Below are 17302 nucleotides of genomic sequence, written 5' to 3'. Positions count from 1 at the left end.
AAATCTAAAATCTAAAGAGTATCTAACTCTATGTCATTCGAATATTCAAATTTGTTGTTATTGAACTCAAAGTTACTTTCGAGATAACGATTTAACAACACTCGACAAAAAAATGTCAGCCTTATGTTTAAATAATTTAAGCTCCATCATATTCATTATCGCATGTGGTACGTAACGACCCGTCGATATGCCCATAAAACGATTGATCTTTTTGTTGTTGTTGTTTCTTGGGCATATCGAACATTATCTAAAACATGTCAACTATAATTAAATGATTTTCTTCTTACTTTTTACAGTACAGCTTAAGGAAGTTCCAACGTTATGTTAAAACCTTAAGAAAATCCTAAAGTCTTTTGTTTGAATTGAAAATTCAGTACAAATCAGTACAAATTTTGAAAAATCAGGACATTAGCGTACTGATTGAAAAAATGAATGAAATCAGTACAAGAGTTGAAAAATCAGTACTGTACTGATAAAATCAGTACGTCTGGCAACCGTAATAGAGATCGATTTTTTTCCAAGGTCTCAAATCGTTGCCTGAACATGAATGGCTTTCCCCTCTGGCTCTATTGATGTTTCTGTCTCGGTCCGCATCTGCTCGCCTCTTATCTCTACTTTCTGGTGTGAACGCCTGGCCTGGTCGTGTTTCCGGTGCATGCGTGGAGGCTTCCACCCCATCCAATCGTTCACTCAAACTTGCCATACTATCTCGCAATGTGGCGGACTTCGTTGATGCACTGGGACAACATGTCCCCATTCTGCGACATCATTGCCATCATTCGGCTCAGCTGTTCAACCGTGATTGCAGATGAACTTGGTTCACCACCTGCGGATTTCGAGGCTCCTACAGCTGAGTCGCTGGGTGGCATATTTCCCTGGTCCTCTTCGGACATCTCTAATATTTCGTCCAACTTTCGCGAAAAACTGACGCTGTTGTTTGATGTATTGGCCACCTCGTCCGTTATTCTAACTGATGGGCCTAACGTTCTTGTGCACCTATTGAAATAATCGGTAGGCACGAAATCTACCGGAAACGAAATCCTCGTGTCAATCTGGGTAAATAGAGAACCAACGACTTGATTCTCGAATGCCCTTGATTCGCTTCTAGTGACCCTACGACTCGAGTTAAGCAGTCCTAACCCAGGCTCTATATCCTCACTCTCTCGCTCACCCATCCACACTATTTGCCTTAGGTTCAAAACCGACGGTCGGTTTTATGATTCTGCAATCTTGACCAAAGAAGTAGCTCAAAAATTTAAACGCAACGATACTTATACGGATCAATTGTTTTCCCCACGAGAGTACAAAATAATTCAAAAATAACGCGTACAAACACTGTGCAATTCCACAAAGTTTAAAAAAAATATTCAAAAATATGAAAAAAACTGTAAAGTAGTAATACGAAAGTTCGTATAACAATAATGATAAGAAAATAATAAAAAAAAATTAATAAAGATTGAAAATTATAGAAGTATAGTTCAATATAAAAGTATAATTCAATATGTGTATGTACTTGTATATAATTCAAACGCAAAAATTAAAAATTAATAATAGGAGTAAAAATACATAGAATAAAAAGTGATAAAATAGGAAGTTATATATATGCAGCTTTAAATAAGAATGCCACGAATCAAAGACTTCTAAATAAAAATTTCACGTTTTTTCTATTTGTTTAAATTAATTTGCTGTTTATTTGCAGGTTTTTTTTTACACTGTAAAAGGTATGTATGTTCACATAATCTGTTCATATGGGAGTGTTGGTCCGTACGTCCACTGTCCAAATGTCAACGTCAACTAATCCCCCTATTCTAATACCAAGTGTGGCACTTCGACGGTCTAAGTTCTGGCTCAGAGCGCGGCTGCCACACTTCCCCTCGGCACCAAGTTATCTTCCCCCTGTGAGAAAGTCCAATAAACCTCACGGATGTGTGGAGCTGGACCACACACACGCAGCTTGATTGAAAATTCACACAAATAATTTTAAAGTGGCCATCGTCCAATCTTCAGTTCCCACTTCCAGAGACGCTGAGATCCTTAGAAGGTACCCTGAAGATGAGCCGGGCTTCCCCCCTTACACTCGTCAATTGGGCACAAAGTACTCGCGATGATTCCAAGTAATGATACCCTCTTGACCCTAACACGTCCGATCGAAAATATATAATTAAATAAAAAGATAGAGTTAATTAGGGTAAAATAATAAAAGAAAACAAAAATGTTAGTAAAAAGCCATGTGAAAAGTGAAAATTAGTGGGCTATTGCGTTGGGCGCATTACAACAAAAGTTAACAACAACAGGAAAGATAAAGAACTTAAAAACAAACAAGGGAAAATAGAAATGACGAAAAAGGAACAGTCCCGTCCTGTCAGGTGGAATCATCCCGCCCTTCTTCAACGCGGACTCCACGTGTAGCCTTGGGCGTCGTCGTGACTCCTCATCTACTTTACGACGCCACCTAAACCTGACATTAACCTGTCTGTCTAAGAATCAGTCGTCGTCTAGTCCATTGTCTTATATGCCCACCCCACTTCCCCGCCATTGCACAAGTGCAACACCCACACCAAATACTTGTGCCTAACACACCATCTTAATCCCAAAAGAAAATCAGAAAAAATCTATTTTCTCAATTCATTTTTATTTTCTTAGCCTAAGGCACAATATTAAACTGCTCTAAACTCTAGCCCTAATATGTATCGAAATTCATGTAGTATGTACATATGAATACGGAAATTTATAAAAAAAAAGAAAAACCTACCACCCTAATATACTAAAAGATACAAATCCCAAAATTATATCTATTTATCAATGCAAACTACTCCCGCTAAACTTACTAACGACTTCTTTGTATTTGTTTGGGTCTGCCCTAGGATCAGTTCAATAATTGTTATTGTAGCTCATAGGTTATTATATTCTCCAAAACAAAAAAAAAAACTCAACGAATAATTCCGATACCACAAACGTAAATCAAAAGACAAAAATATTACCGCGGGATTGATGAAATCTCCAACTAAATATGCAAGTATATAACGTCGCCTGGGTAAAAGATTGTCGTAAGCGCCATTTTGACGATTTTTAGTTCTAGATGTAGTTATATATTTTGAAATAAGCTTTTTCGATTGGTACTATCACTTTTTAGGTATCTCCTTTAGTTTCCGAGATATTTACTACAACTTTTTCGATAATTTAGTTGGTGATGCAGTCATATTATTCTTGGATATCTCCTTTAGTTTCCGAGATATTGAGTAAAAAGTGGCGTTAATTTGGTAGAAATTTTGATCACATTTTGTCGTATTTCATACAAAGTGGCTGCTAAATTGTGGACAAATTACGCTGACGACAAAATTTGACTAAAGAAAATCCTTCATACACTCAAAACTAATTAGCAATAAACATTAAATTTTACATAATTTACGAATTTTGTGAACTAGTAACATTTTCAGAGACTTTGGAGAAAATCAATCTTCGCGTTTTTGAGAAATTGCATTCCAAACTTCAATCGCGATTTCCCACAACCTGCCGAAGTTAACATACGACAATCTTTTACCCAGGCGAGGATAAGTATGATTGGTATGTACGTAAATAATTACACATAAGTGCATATATATGTGCATAGCAAATAAACAAATTTCTGTACTCACTTTTGGTCTCCAGCGATAGTGGTACCAACACCCTGTTAAGAACCTGTTTTGGGAGAATTTTTATATTTACATATATGTACCAATAGTCTTACATACATACATATGCACGCCTACAGCTAATGAACTGTGGTGTCAACCTACTTCCCTGCCGATAATGTTATCACTCGCTCGTGTTACGGTACAGTGAGCGGGTCGTAAAGCACGCGCGAAAAGGAAACACAAAATGCGAATCTACTATTTAAAACAAGGCCTTCCAAAAAAAAATCTAAATGGCAATAAAAGTGGACTCAGTTGTGAACTTAATCTAATATACGGACGTAAAAAGAACCAATTGGCAAATAAAAACTTAAGTGAGGAAAATAAAGCAAAAAAGATAAACAAAATTTAAAAGAGCACAAAATCAAAAGGCTATGGGATTCAATATAGGAGCCTAGTGATATTTAACTGCAAAAAAAAAAAAAAATCTATAGCTTAATGTAAACAAAACACTGAATTATAAAGAGAAATTCCAGAATAATAATTACAGCGATACATATAAAAAAAGTCCAATTATTCGCGAGAAATGCAATTACTAGCAAAATTAGCAAGACTAATAGTAAAATAAGCAAAACATCTAAATGGTATATAAAAAAACTAACGCGCAATAGCCCGAGCAAGGTAGAAATAAAAAAAGGTCCAACCACTGCAAATCCTATATATGTATGTAAGTATATAAATAAACTCTAGGTCATAATAACAACTAAATAAGTATGTATGTATCGGAGTATCAAGAGTTAAGAAATGCCCCTCTGATGACACTACTGTTGATCCGCGGTGTGGTTGGAGCACAAATCTCCGCGGCGCTCGGTGGTTCTGATTGGCGGCGTAGGCGGAGCGCTAGTCTCCACTGCTCTCGCTGGTGCTGCTCCCGTTGACCGCGCTGAAGTGGATGCTGTACCCTTTCATCGACGATTATGCTCCTCTGCATGGGGCTGTGCAGAGTCCACAGGTCTGTATAATGACCGTTGACCTGTTCTGACTGTACTAGCTGGAACAGCTGTTCGCGACGGCGGTGTTGTTGTTGCCTAATATCTGTTGGCCGGTGTCAGCTACGCGGTGCGGTTATAACCCTGGGTCGATGCGAATACTTATCTGTCCGGATGCGAGTATGATTTTATATATACCCTTGTTGGCAAATATATGAGTGTGTGTGTTGGTTGCGACTGCGATTGACCACCGTATGTTGTATCGATGATGGCTGGTGCGCGTGTACGTGTGCGGCTCCGTTGCTTCCGATCATTAAGGTTTCATGCTCCGCCTACAGGGCGAGCGAGTATGTGTCCAATCGGCACTCAAAAGTGGATATCCTTTTGCTGGGTATTTCAGCAGGCGACCTGAAATTACCCTGCAAAAAATTCCGCGACTAATCTCTAAAGAGAGTATTCCGAGATTACTCTCAATCGGGTACAATTGGGCATTAATTAGTCGCAACTAGTCTCATACGGGTACTAATGGAGATCAATTAGTCCCCAACTCATCTCTAACGGGTACTATTAACGATTTGATGATATGTACGCACTTAGTCAATGAAATTTCATGTGCGGCGTTGGCACGCAGAGAGAGTTTTCGCCTAACAAAACTGAGCACCCCGGTTCGAATCTCGGCTGGCGCAAATTTTTATTTTTATTTTTTAAATGTGACTAGTCGCTTTTTATACCCGTTCGGGTATAAAGGTGAACAATTAGTCTCTTCATAGGACATGCTCGAACAAAAGCGAACAGTTCATTCCATATAAAGAGATCAAAAGTGGTATTAGTCGCATGCTCCATTGCGGTTGCTCCCGGAGTCATCCCGGATTAGTCCCATTTTTTGCAGGGTAAGAACATTTTTTGCAATAAATAAGCTTGATAAGTAGAATATGTTCAGTCTAACAGATAACCAAACTTCCCAAATATGCCGAAGATATGTTTCTTTCCATCTGTTTTTTTCTATACCAACTGCATGAGTTGATAACACTTTGATTGCGTTTTTCCACAAAATTTAAATCCTGAGATACCTCATTACATCATCAAACGTGCGATATGTACATCTTAAAGATCTATGTATGTGCATATGCTCTTACATACATGCCGCAAGATATAAATATATAAGTATGCTCCTACTGCTTGGGAATTTACATCAAATTCCTTATTAGCCCTTGTGCCAATACCCGGGTACCGGGGTACCCACAACAGGACCTTTTTCCGTATAGGTCGAGTATTAGTTGACATTTCTTTCCCATCCTCCGGATCGTCGTTATTTAGCTTAAATAAAGGAACTTGGGCAATTGAAAGTAAAAAAATTGTGTTATTTATCAAAAAAATAATCGACTTGAAATGTAGTATACCGTACCAGCACCCGGGTACCGGGTACCCAATTATTTCGGTAGTCTATTTTGTAGTTTTTTTCCATTATACGCACGTGATTCGTAAAAACTTATATAACTTATTAGGAAAACAAAAACGATTAAATAATCACTTTATTTATAGCAAATATTATATTTTATGATGTTTTTGGAATGTTCATCACATAACGCTTGTTCACATTCCCAGCAGTTCTTCCTCGTTTTTCGTCTTTTTTCTTTTCCTGATTATTGCAAATGAAACCACAACCAGTTACTTCCATTCTTCCTGGTGCATTTCGTTCAATTGAAGGGTTTGGCGTAACATCCACAGTAATTTTTTGAAGACCTATGATGCTTTCAATGGCGATTTTTGTCGTATAATTTCTCATTATTTGTACGTTTGTCAAACGATTTTTGATATTGGTTTTGATAACTCCTCGCTCAATTGACGCATAAGCAGCCATCACTGGTGGATTATTTTTTGTAGTATTTCATTCGTATTCTTGTTTTCGTACGAATCGAAAATCATGAAATTTTCCTACCATTTTCTATACAAAAATTTCAAATTTTCGATTCGTACGAAATCCAGAATATGCCGCATTATTTTTTATTAGCGAATAAGATACGAAGGGTGTGAACTAATATCTATTATATTGAAAAACATCGCTAAAGGCCATCGCAAAATCGCCATTTCGTTGTGTATCTTCTAGCCATCTGGTTCATGGTAGCTTTATACTTATTATAATAAGATATAACATGGGGTGTCTTCTTACCATCGTCGTTCACAGCCTTATCGCAATGCAATGTGGTTAGCATAATAACGGGTTTATTTCTGTTTGGTACGTATACGCACATAGTTACTCTTTCATGGACACCAAATACGGTAGAGTACTGCTCTCAGGCCCTCTTTGGGGCCCATTATGTTTTGTATGTAGGGCTTATTTTTTCTCAAAGTACCAACAAGAGTACAATTCCATGAAAGCAAGTGCTTGGAAAGGGACATACATAGATGTAAAGACAATGTCCATACATACATTTATTTTCGCCTGTGCCTTTGTTTGCGATAGCACATGTGCGTGTATTTTATTGTAGTTAGGGGACTCCCATATTATTTTTGAAATTTTTCTTACTAAATTCTCTTAATTTAATCTATATTCACAAAAAATTTCAGTCCGAAAAATGGATTTGTGAAGAATAGTAAAACAAATACTGTTTAGGTACCTGGGTACCACGTGTGCTAGACAACGTAAGAAAATGTGGGTATTAACACAAGGGTTAGTGTCTAGTGACCCCCAGAAGCTCCTCAGTTATCCGTCTATGCGACAGTTCCTTATAGACGCACACTTAAACGGCACAATATCCCTACATGAATATATTTGTTTTGCACCTTTTTGACGATTATAAAACTGAGAATATATTCCCGCACTAAGACCACACTGCGTCGAATTTCACAACCGCAACTTTAACTTTTGAACCCGTTTTTCTTCAGTATGGTCCTTTTACATCTTTTTCTACCAAGTGACCATCCCGTACTAATGAATAAGTAAATAAAAGAGATGCTGTTTAAGCCGAACATTCACACACACACTCATGACTGCTTAACCGAACCATCAGTCTAGCGGACTTTCTCAATCCAACACGCTACTTTCTTTGGGACATCATGTGGTTAACAGAGGTTTGATTGCCTTCTAGTTTTGTATGTTCGATCGAGTTCGAACGCCTACATTCTCGTTCGTTTCTATCAGCGAATAACCGCTACCGCTGACATCACCTTCCCCAAACCTTAACTGTATTCATAAACGGTGGTGATATTTTATACGGCTCAGCTAAACTTGCCACTGTATTCTAACTTACGTTGCATGCCTGTGCCTACATCAAGGTCTTCGTGCTGGTTGGGGACACTTAGCTGCTATATGTGCCATCTCGTTGCAGTTTAAACAGCGTACGGCCTTTCGCACTTGCGCCCCACCTACTTTCGACTGTCTCTGTTGTTGCTGCTGATGTGCGTTGAACGTTGGCTTAACCCCGACTGAGGTTGCTGATAAACCTTAAACCTTCAACAAATCGTTGCATATCTTCAAATTGATGGTTAATAACGTTCGTGACAAATTCGCCTCGTTGAGTCCACCAATGATGTACGAATTGATTGCTGCTTGGTCCATATTTGCTCTACGACCCATGTTCAGCATGTTGTAGTAATAATCTTTCATTGACTCGTAATGCTTTCTCTTGCGCCTTATCATCTCACGGTGTACCTCAGCCACATCAACTTCGCTCAGAAGTTCGCCCTTCAATGTCCCAACAAATAGTGGCCAAGAGCTGAAAGCCCATTCAGCAGTTATGTTTTGTTGCGAATAAAATCTCATCCTCGCTCCACAAGTAAATTGATCGCAATTATTAAATTTTGTTGATAAACTACTCTGCTGCTAAATTTCACTTTAGTGGACTAAATTCTGGCAAACACCGATAATTTTCCCCATTGTATGCCTCGTTGCTACATTTGATGAAATTGTTGGTATTGTTCCTACTACCCCATGACTCAATCGCCTGTTGACAGGAGTCGATGAGCCCATTGTAGCTCCTCTCCACTCTGCATTCGATGGTTGCTGTGTTTCTGTAACTACGCTATATGTTGACGGAACTATATTACATGTTTCTGCTGCTGCTCTAAAAGTTGTCTGATGTGCGTTGTATGAAGCTGGCAGTATGTTGCACGTTGTGCTGTACGAAGTTTCTTTAAATGATGCGCCAAAATTGGTTGGCATTCCGCTACATGTTGCACCGAAGATTACTGGTGCTACGCTACATGTTGCACCGGAGTTTGCTGGTGCACCGCTACATGTTGCGCCGGAGTTTGCTGGCGCTCCGCTAAATGTTGCGTCGGAGTTCGCTGGCACTATATTGTATGATGCTTGCTGCGCTTGTACTACTTGCACAGCTGCTAACTGAGTTATCGTCTGAGCCATATTAGCTACTACATCGCGTAATTTCTTGAATTGCTGTTGCCAGCCAGCCTGGAAATTTTATGCCTTTTATTGTCTGAGACTCATAGCCCTTAATAATAATAATTAATCCAAACGGTTTTTACTCTCCATTCCCGCCCATCCGCACGAGGGGCGCAGTGCGCATGACGTACGGAACCAATGTTTTCAATATTTTGCACCGAGTCACGATAGGCAGGAGTTTGTTAAGTGTTGAGATCTAAAACTGTTCAGCTGCAGAATTAAATTTATCAGCTGATTTTATGTCTTTATGTTAATGATTCATTTATTGAGAGGTGATAGTATCGCTTTCTTAATGCTGAAAAATGCTGTAATGAGAGTTAAAATCCTGGCATAAGCAACGGAGTGGCTCGGTAATTCCAAATTAGTTTTACAAGTTTTCAAAAATAGGGGATGAAAGTGTCTTGATACGCGGGAGGGAACATTAAGGCTAACTTCACCCAGAAGAAGCGGACTTGAAACTGAGCCTGTCAGTAATTTAACCATAAAAATTGTACCAAGCATTTCCCTGCGACTGACAAATGTAGGAAGATTAAAAAGTTTTAATCGGCTCGTATAAGGCGGAAGGTTATACTGAGAATCCCAACGGAAATTTCTTAAAGCAAAAAGTAGGAATTGTTTTTGAATTGATTATATCTTGTCTGAGTAAATTTGATACCTTGGATTCCAAACAACCGAATCATATTCCAGAATCGGTCTAACTAATGTTGTAAATAGGGTTTTAGTCACATAAGGGTCACTAAATTCGCTTGACCATCGTTTCACAAATGCAAGTACACCTTTAGCTTTGTTGACTGTCACATTAATGTGAAGATTAAAATTAAGTTTCGGATTCATTGTGATACCTAGGTCCACAAAATTGTATACCTGTTCCAAATTATGGTTATCTATAGTATAAGTGGCTGAACAGCGCTTCGCGAAAAGCACATTATTTGACATTTTTCCAGATTTAGAGGCATACGATTTACATAGCACCAGTTAGCCATGCTGTTTAAGTCTGCTTGTAGCAAATGCTTTTCTTTGATTGATACGTATGATTTATAAAGTTTCACATCATCTGCGTACATTAAAATTTTTGAAAATTTTATATCTGTAGAAATATAGCTTATAATAAAATAATGTAAAAAAAATATTTTTTAAAAACAAGCTTTTATTTAACATGTACAATCAAAGGAATACAATAAAGTAGTCTAACAAAAGATTTTTTAGCAAGAAAATTTTGTCAAAACTGCACTAAAATGAATAAAATAAAATAAGTTAAGGGCTCGTTAAAGTTACTAAAAGCCATTTAGTGAAAGGAGTTATTCAAACTGTAATGAAAATTACTAACAATTTGTACTAATTTACTTCGTTTTTAACAAAGCTTGTCGCGCGAGTAGCAAACCGGCATTTAAATATCTGCATACATACCTATAAACCTAACCAATTATGCATGTACGCTGAATTCTCCACCGAGGACCTGCTACCGCTTTTATGTAGCGGGGTTATGAACGATTCCTTCCATACGGTTAGAAAGATGCCTTCTTTAAGAGACAAATTAAATAAGGCTGTTAACGGCTCATAGATATAATCAGCACAATTTATAAGAAAACAAGTGGGATCTGGTCAGGACCATAACTAAAAGACTAATTGGACTTAGTTTAAAAGGATAGTGAAAGTATTCTTGGGAGTGTGGGAGATTGTTTGATCACTAAGTACGCTATTTTAATACTTCATGGCGGAAGGAAACCCACGTACATTTCGCTTGGAGTTTACGAAATCATAAAACGATTTGGGATTATATATTATACGTCGATTGATTTTACACAAGTAAGCTTTATAACACTTTTTGTTTAATTCAAAGAACTTGTGACGCAATAGTGAGTATTTTACATAGTATGAGTGTAAACCGTTTTTTTTTTGTGTAAACTAAAATAACGTCACTTTCTGTTTTTCTAATTTTTCAGTTCTTTAGTGAACCATAACTGTGTTTGTTTTTCAGGAACACACATGCGTTTAGGCACATACTTTTTAAATAATTGATGTACAGTAAAATTAGAATGTGCAACGCATTGCTCAACCATTTCTTTGTATATAGGCCACGACAATTTAGACAATTCTTTAATCAGTTTTTTAAAATTGGCTTTCGAAAGCGAATATTTGGTTCGTATGTTTGGATACCGCGATTTTGACCATCGTTTATAATTTCGTAAGATATCTCAATAGCAGGGTGGTAGACATCTTCGGCCAAAACTAGTGGGTTACATTTATTTACAGCGGTCTTAGATGCATCATCAACATAAACAAGATCTAATACTTTGCCAAACTTATTGCGAAGTACATTTACTTGATTTAGGCAGAGTTCAGCCATCTCTTCTAAAAATACGTTGTTGCACGCAGTAGAAGAGAAAGGTACGATAACCGTTGGCTGTTTGTCTTAGAAACGCACAGTTGAGTAGTTACGCTCAGCCCAACAGTTGGCAACTTTCCGCCATTTTTTTCAGCGGAAAATTTTTACGCTACCTGAACTCAACGTGTTGGGCTTAGCCTAAACAGCTGATCGAAAAGACTTACGTCGCTTATATTAAATTTAACGCCGCTTTGTTAGGTGGCAGTTGCAAATAAATGTATTCTATTTTATATTACTGATGTGATAAAGTAACTAAAATATTTTATAATAATACTATGTTTCTAAATATATGTTTTTAAGATGTTTGCTATATAATTTTAAACTGTTTAATTCATTGTAAAATTGAACGATTTTTTCAACACGGCGGCCGCTCAGCGTTGAATTCTAAATAGTATCGGCGCAACTATCATTATTTGTTGCAATTTCATTTGTTTACATTTATCAGCTGTTCATTTGGCAGCATATTCATCAAGCCGTTTCTAAGACGTAATTGTTGGGCTCAACAGTTGCCAGCAGTTTCGTAGCAGATGAGCTAAACAGCTACGTCTTATGAACGCGACCAATGATTTTCCATGATACATTTGGTAAATTAAAGTCACCCAACACAATCATTGAATCAGAGGGTTTAATCATTGAATTATTTGATTTCAGTAAAGAGACATGTTGTGAATACACTGATGAGTAATATCGGGGAGCAATATAGCATAGAGCTAAGTAAGTAAACCCCCTTCCAACCTGTATACGAATGCATTTGAATTCTGCAGATTCAATGTGTGGAAGACTGACTTCTTCAGATGGTATTGAATAGTCTACGGCAAAGAGTACGCCACCGCAGATTCTGCCCTCCCGATCTTTTCTGTAGATATGATAATTATTTGAAAGAATCTCTGAATTAAAAATGTGAGGTTTGAGCCAAGTTTCAGTGAAAGAAATTATATTATAATTGCATTCAAGGCCATTAAGATATAAGTTCGTTAATTTAGTATTTAAGCCTCTTACGTTTTGATGATAAATACTTAAAGCAGTTTTAGTAAACCGTTTTTGATTCAGTATTCTGACGAGGAATATTTGCTAAGTTATTATTTTTGTTGGGCCTATACTCAAATTCACGAACGAAAGCTCCGGAAGGCCAAAAAGAACTACTAAGCAGCATGTACAAATTTTCTAAATTTACGTCAATTTTAAACGAAGAAATATCTCTCATATTTAAAATTAAATTTTCTGATACTTAAGTTGATAATTTTATTAAATTTAGACGAGATGTAAAACTTTATATCGTCCTCGGAAGTATCCCTCGAAAATCTAGAGACAAATATAGACTTCTTTGGGGGGACCACAACCAGTCTCCTAGTATTAGACTCGATTACCGGCGAAAGGGGTTGAGTAACTGAGTTACTAATTGAGGGTAGAGTAAGCGTTAGCGGATTAGATGACGGTGCCACAACTCCAACGAGGGAAGGGGAAGATACTTCAGGCTCGTTGTTATTAGAAGTAGAAGCAGATTTTGTTATACATTCTTTTGAGGATGACGACTCCGATGTCTGTGAACATAGAGAAGACAGGTTAATTAAGTCATTCGGAAGATTGTTCTGACCACAGTATACCAGTAGAAAAGGTTTTTGTTGTTGCGGCTGTTAATTTGGTCCCCATAAAGGACTTGAGGGTTGCGAGCAACTGTTTTGCCACCTTCAGGGTGGTGTGCAGCAAATTAATGTGGTGAAAAACTGTATGCATCGGATAAATGGCAACAGAAATATTGTTATGCGCTTTATAAATAAACATGAACGTAATAAAATATTTTGTACTTGAATACAACTAATTAGCGCTATATTTGCAATTCGAAGTGATCTTAAAAATATTTGTAGTGAAATATGTACTTTATGAGTTAAATAGAAACTATGTTATATGTAAAAATATATTCCGATTTACTTCAAATAAATGATGTTAAGTGTTTTATATATGGCTCGAATTGTAATAATAATATTTATTACTTTCACCTACATTGCTTTTAATGTATGGTTTCACGAGTAGTTGCAGTTTTCTTCAATTGTCTCTGGCAGACTATACACGTTAAAACTAAATAATTTCACAATTTCTACCCTATTATAGGTTTATATTTTAATGAAATGTGATCAATTACTGAAGAATATATAAACTCCGATCAAGCTATAGTACTGAACGCTTGATAAACAATTACTTATATGAAATGATCAAAAGTATAAGGCGCTCAGAGCCAATTTTGGAACACCTCATAAAATATTTTCAGAAGAAGTGAATGCAACTCTGGGAGGTAGCTGAAAATCAAATCAATTGTAGAATTTGTGCTCGCAAGAAGTGTTTCAGAAAAGTTTTCGCAAATATAGTGTTTTTTAATCAACTTTTATAAGTTTTGAGTTCGCAAAATATTGAGTATTTTTTAAATAAGTGTTACAAACTTTTCCTTCGCAATACACGCGAATTGTGCGCAGTAGAACCAATTTGTAAATATCGTGCAGATCTGGAAGTTTCTGGCCAACCAGCACACACCGAAATCTACATATAAGCACAAAGTAAGTACAATGATTACATTTATTAATGTGTTTACTTTTTTAATTATTGTGCTTTTACCTTTGCACATAGTATTTTTAGTAAAGATGCCGAAAAGATGTGTGTGCAAATGTGCAGAAGGAGGTTCTCTCTACAAGTTTCCTTCGGCTTCGGATGGAGAAATGTCAAGGTATTATCCTTATTTTATTTCATGTATTTTATTCAAATTATAAAATTAGTTAAACTGAATGCTGGATAAGCGACAGCGATCGTCTGGATTCAATTTTTGTGCTTTAAAGGGGTAAAAAGAACCCTCGTATTAACTTGTGAATTCGCTATGTAAAAATCCAACCGGAAGAAGTACTCTTGGAGTTTTATCGCTTATCCAGTTAATAAAGTTTCACCATATTATCATTGTGTATATGGAAAATCTACATTAATGTAGCACACATTGCATTTCAATGTATTTATATTGTGAAAATTTTAATCATCGACAGGCTTATCGATACGGGAAGTAAACGATCACAGATTTTCGCATCAAACTGGTTTCGTGGACTTATATTAAATTCATATTTTTTAACATCGCACCTTTTTTTGTTAAATTTATTATTTTATTGTATCTTTAAGTACAATGACTTTAACCTTTTAGAAAGTTAGGTAAGATGATACGTGCTGTTAATTAGTCTTTATATCTAATTATTTTTAAATAGCATCTATTCGCGCAGTTAAATTTAGTGTAAAAACAGCAAAATATATTTGTACTTCGGGTTTCAGCTGCTTTCTAGTAAAAAGTATTAGACTTAAGTTTTTTTTAAGTTAAAGTATTTTAATTATGAAATCGGTATTTTCATATACATATGTATGTACTGCGGTTTTCAGCTGCCTTGTAGTAATAAGTCTTAGACTTAATTTTTTTTAAGTTAAAGTGTTTTAATTATAAAATTACATAATGAAATACAATTAGTAAGTAAAAGAATTAATAATTTTAATAATAACTTAAAAATAATTATCTATTAACTTTTTAATAGTTAACTAAAATAATGGCACTAAGGTTAAAAATTTATTAAATAAAGTGTTAAAAAAATTAAATAACTTTAATGAGTTTCAGAACGTTGGCTGCAGCGATTTACGAAAGAAAAGGTTGGTAAAGAATTTTCTTACTTTTCATCAAATGGTATCGGTATTTTGTTTCATTCATCATATTTTTATTTCAATCAAATTTTTTTATATTTTTCATATCTTTTTAACCAGAGCTATCATGGATTCATCGTAGTCCGATTTTTCGTTAAATATACGAAAACGCTATCACTGAATCCGGATAGCTACGAACGTAGCTTATACATACTATGATCAGTGATCGCATTTTCATAGATTTCACGAAAAATCGGACTACGATGGATTCATGATAGCCCAGAATAGTTTTGCTTTGCTTTGGGGTTTGGCTTTTTGCATATGTACATACTTATATTTTTCTTTCATTTCATATTATTTACTAGCTTATACCCGCGAGTTTCACTCCGCGCTTTCATACAAATATGAAAAATAATTTAATGATGTTAGATTTTATTTCTGTGCCAATTTCGTTATAGCTCGTTATTTTTTAAGCGAGTTAAGGTATTTAGGCCGTTTAAAACTATGAAATTATAAAATCTCATCTGCGCGCTAGGCATACGAAAGATATCAATCCCTCTAAGTTTACCTTAAAATGGTTCCAGGTATACGACGCGTGAACGTGTAACCTTCTTGGAGGTGCCACGGCGGGTTCTAATATTTCCAACTCAAATTTAGTAACCTGGCCTTGATAAAATACCACTTCTCATTACTGTAGCAAATGCCTCAAGAGAGCTTTAGATTATAAGGCCGAACCCGGCTCTCCCTTTTCCATTTAATGAAATTTATTCTGTCAGTACGGCACTTATAAAATAAATCTCCATAACAAATTTAAAATACTTATTACGTATTAAAAAGTTTTTAGTATGTATGGGAGCCGACATGCCTCCTTTTTTAATAACCAGAGGTGGGCACTACCACAAACAAGCGTGAGCTAAAAGTGAGAATGTGTTAGTGTGCCTAATTCATTTTGCATGCTGTCGTGTTCTCATCGCTGCGCTCTCGCTTGTATACGTACACGCGACGCTTACGCTCTTTTAGCACCTGCTAACTCTCTGCCCATGCCTGTTAATAACTCACATTTTTTCCATGAGCAATTGATACATTTTGTATACACAACTCCACCAAGTTCCAGTATTCTTCCACAAACACTTTCAGGGATACGTGGCAGGAAAAAGTAAATTTGTACTGGAAGTGCCACGCCCCTTTTTCTTATAACCCTAATCTTCTTCCATGAAATTAGAATTGATTTTACATACCCCAGTACCAAGTCCCAGTACTCTACCATGAACACCTCTAGAGATAAGCAGTATAAAACAGTAAATTTGTACGGGAGGAACCATGTCCCCTTTTCGAATAACGCAAATTTTTCTCAATGAGTATGGAATTAATTTTGTATACACATCTCGGTGCCAAGTTCCAGTCCTCTGCAATAAACACCTCCAGAGATATGCAGCATAGAAAAATCAATTTGCATGGGAGTTGCCACACCACCTTTTCCAATAACTCTCATTTTTTTCCATGAGCATGGTATTAGTTTCACATACATACATACATATGTATTTCCATACCAAGCTTGAGTGCTTTACCCCAAACATTTGAAGAGATATGCAATATGAAACTTTCAGTCAGTATGGGAGGTGCTACGCCAATTTTCCAAAAACCTCAATTTTTCTCCGTGAATATGAACATGATTTCACACAGTGTTGGCAAACTGTTAATCTGATTAACGATTAAAATTAAAATGTTAATCGGGTTTGACGATTAAAATTAATTAGTCGTAATCAACTGTACGATTAATGGACATTTTTTTAATCGTTAATCGCTGGCTGCGATCACGTTTAATTAATTTAAAACATTAATCGTTAATCCAACTAAAAATAAAATCTGATTAATTTTTCTAGTTTGTCCGAGTTTGAAACCAAACACCAGTTTTAGTCTCAGTACTCTACCATGAACACCTCTAGAGATAAGCAGTATAAAACAGTAAATTTGTACGGGAGGAACCATGTCCCCTTTTCGAATAACGCAAATTTTTCTCAATGAGTATGGAATTAATTTTGTATACACATCTCGGTGCCAAGTTCCAGTCCTCTGCAATAAACACCTCCAGAGATATGCAGCATAGAAAAATCAATTTGCATGGGAGTTGCCACACCACCTTTTCCAATAACTCTCATTTTTTTCCATGAGAATGGTATTAGTTTCACATACATACATCCATATGTAGTTATTTCCATACCAAGCTTGAGTGCTTTACCCCAAACATTTGAAGAGA

General features: G+C 36.3%; 1 protein-coding gene and 1 long non-coding RNA gene across 2 annotated transcripts; one reads left to right on the top strand and one right to left on the bottom strand.

Annotated features, from left to right (window-relative positions):
* Positions 1 to 6118: 6118 nt before the first annotated feature.
* LOC108374816 (uncharacterized) lies at positions 6119 to 7226 on the bottom strand. Its single transcript, XM_017630840.1, has 2 exons — positions 7128 to 7226; positions 6119 to 6463 (listed from the first exon to the last, which is right to left on the bottom strand). Coding segments are annotated over exons 1-2 (309 nt in total). The 5' UTR covers positions 7129 to 7226; the 3' UTR covers positions 6119 to 6155.
* Positions 7227 to 13350: 6124 nt separating this feature from the next.
* Positions 13351 to 14955, top strand: LOC108374814 (uncharacterized). Its single transcript, XR_001849084.1, has 3 exons — positions 13351 to 13937; positions 14008 to 14104; positions 14412 to 14955. It is a non-coding gene; the product is annotated as an uncharacterized LOC108374814 (long non-coding RNA).
* Positions 14956 to 17302: the final 2347 nt, after the last annotated feature.

The sequence above is a fragment of the Rhagoletis zephyria genome, unplaced genomic scaffold (genome assembly GCF_001687245.7).
Source record: "Rhagoletis zephyria isolate East Lansing unplaced genomic scaffold, Rhagoletis_zephyria_1.1 Rzeph_scaffold_08163, whole genome shotgun sequence".
NCBI classification, from domain to species: domain Eukaryota; kingdom Metazoa; phylum Arthropoda; class Insecta; order Diptera; family Tephritidae; genus Rhagoletis; species Rhagoletis zephyria.
The sequence above is the reverse complement of the archived record's forward strand: the minus strand, read 5'-3'. Positions and strand labels throughout refer to the sequence as shown.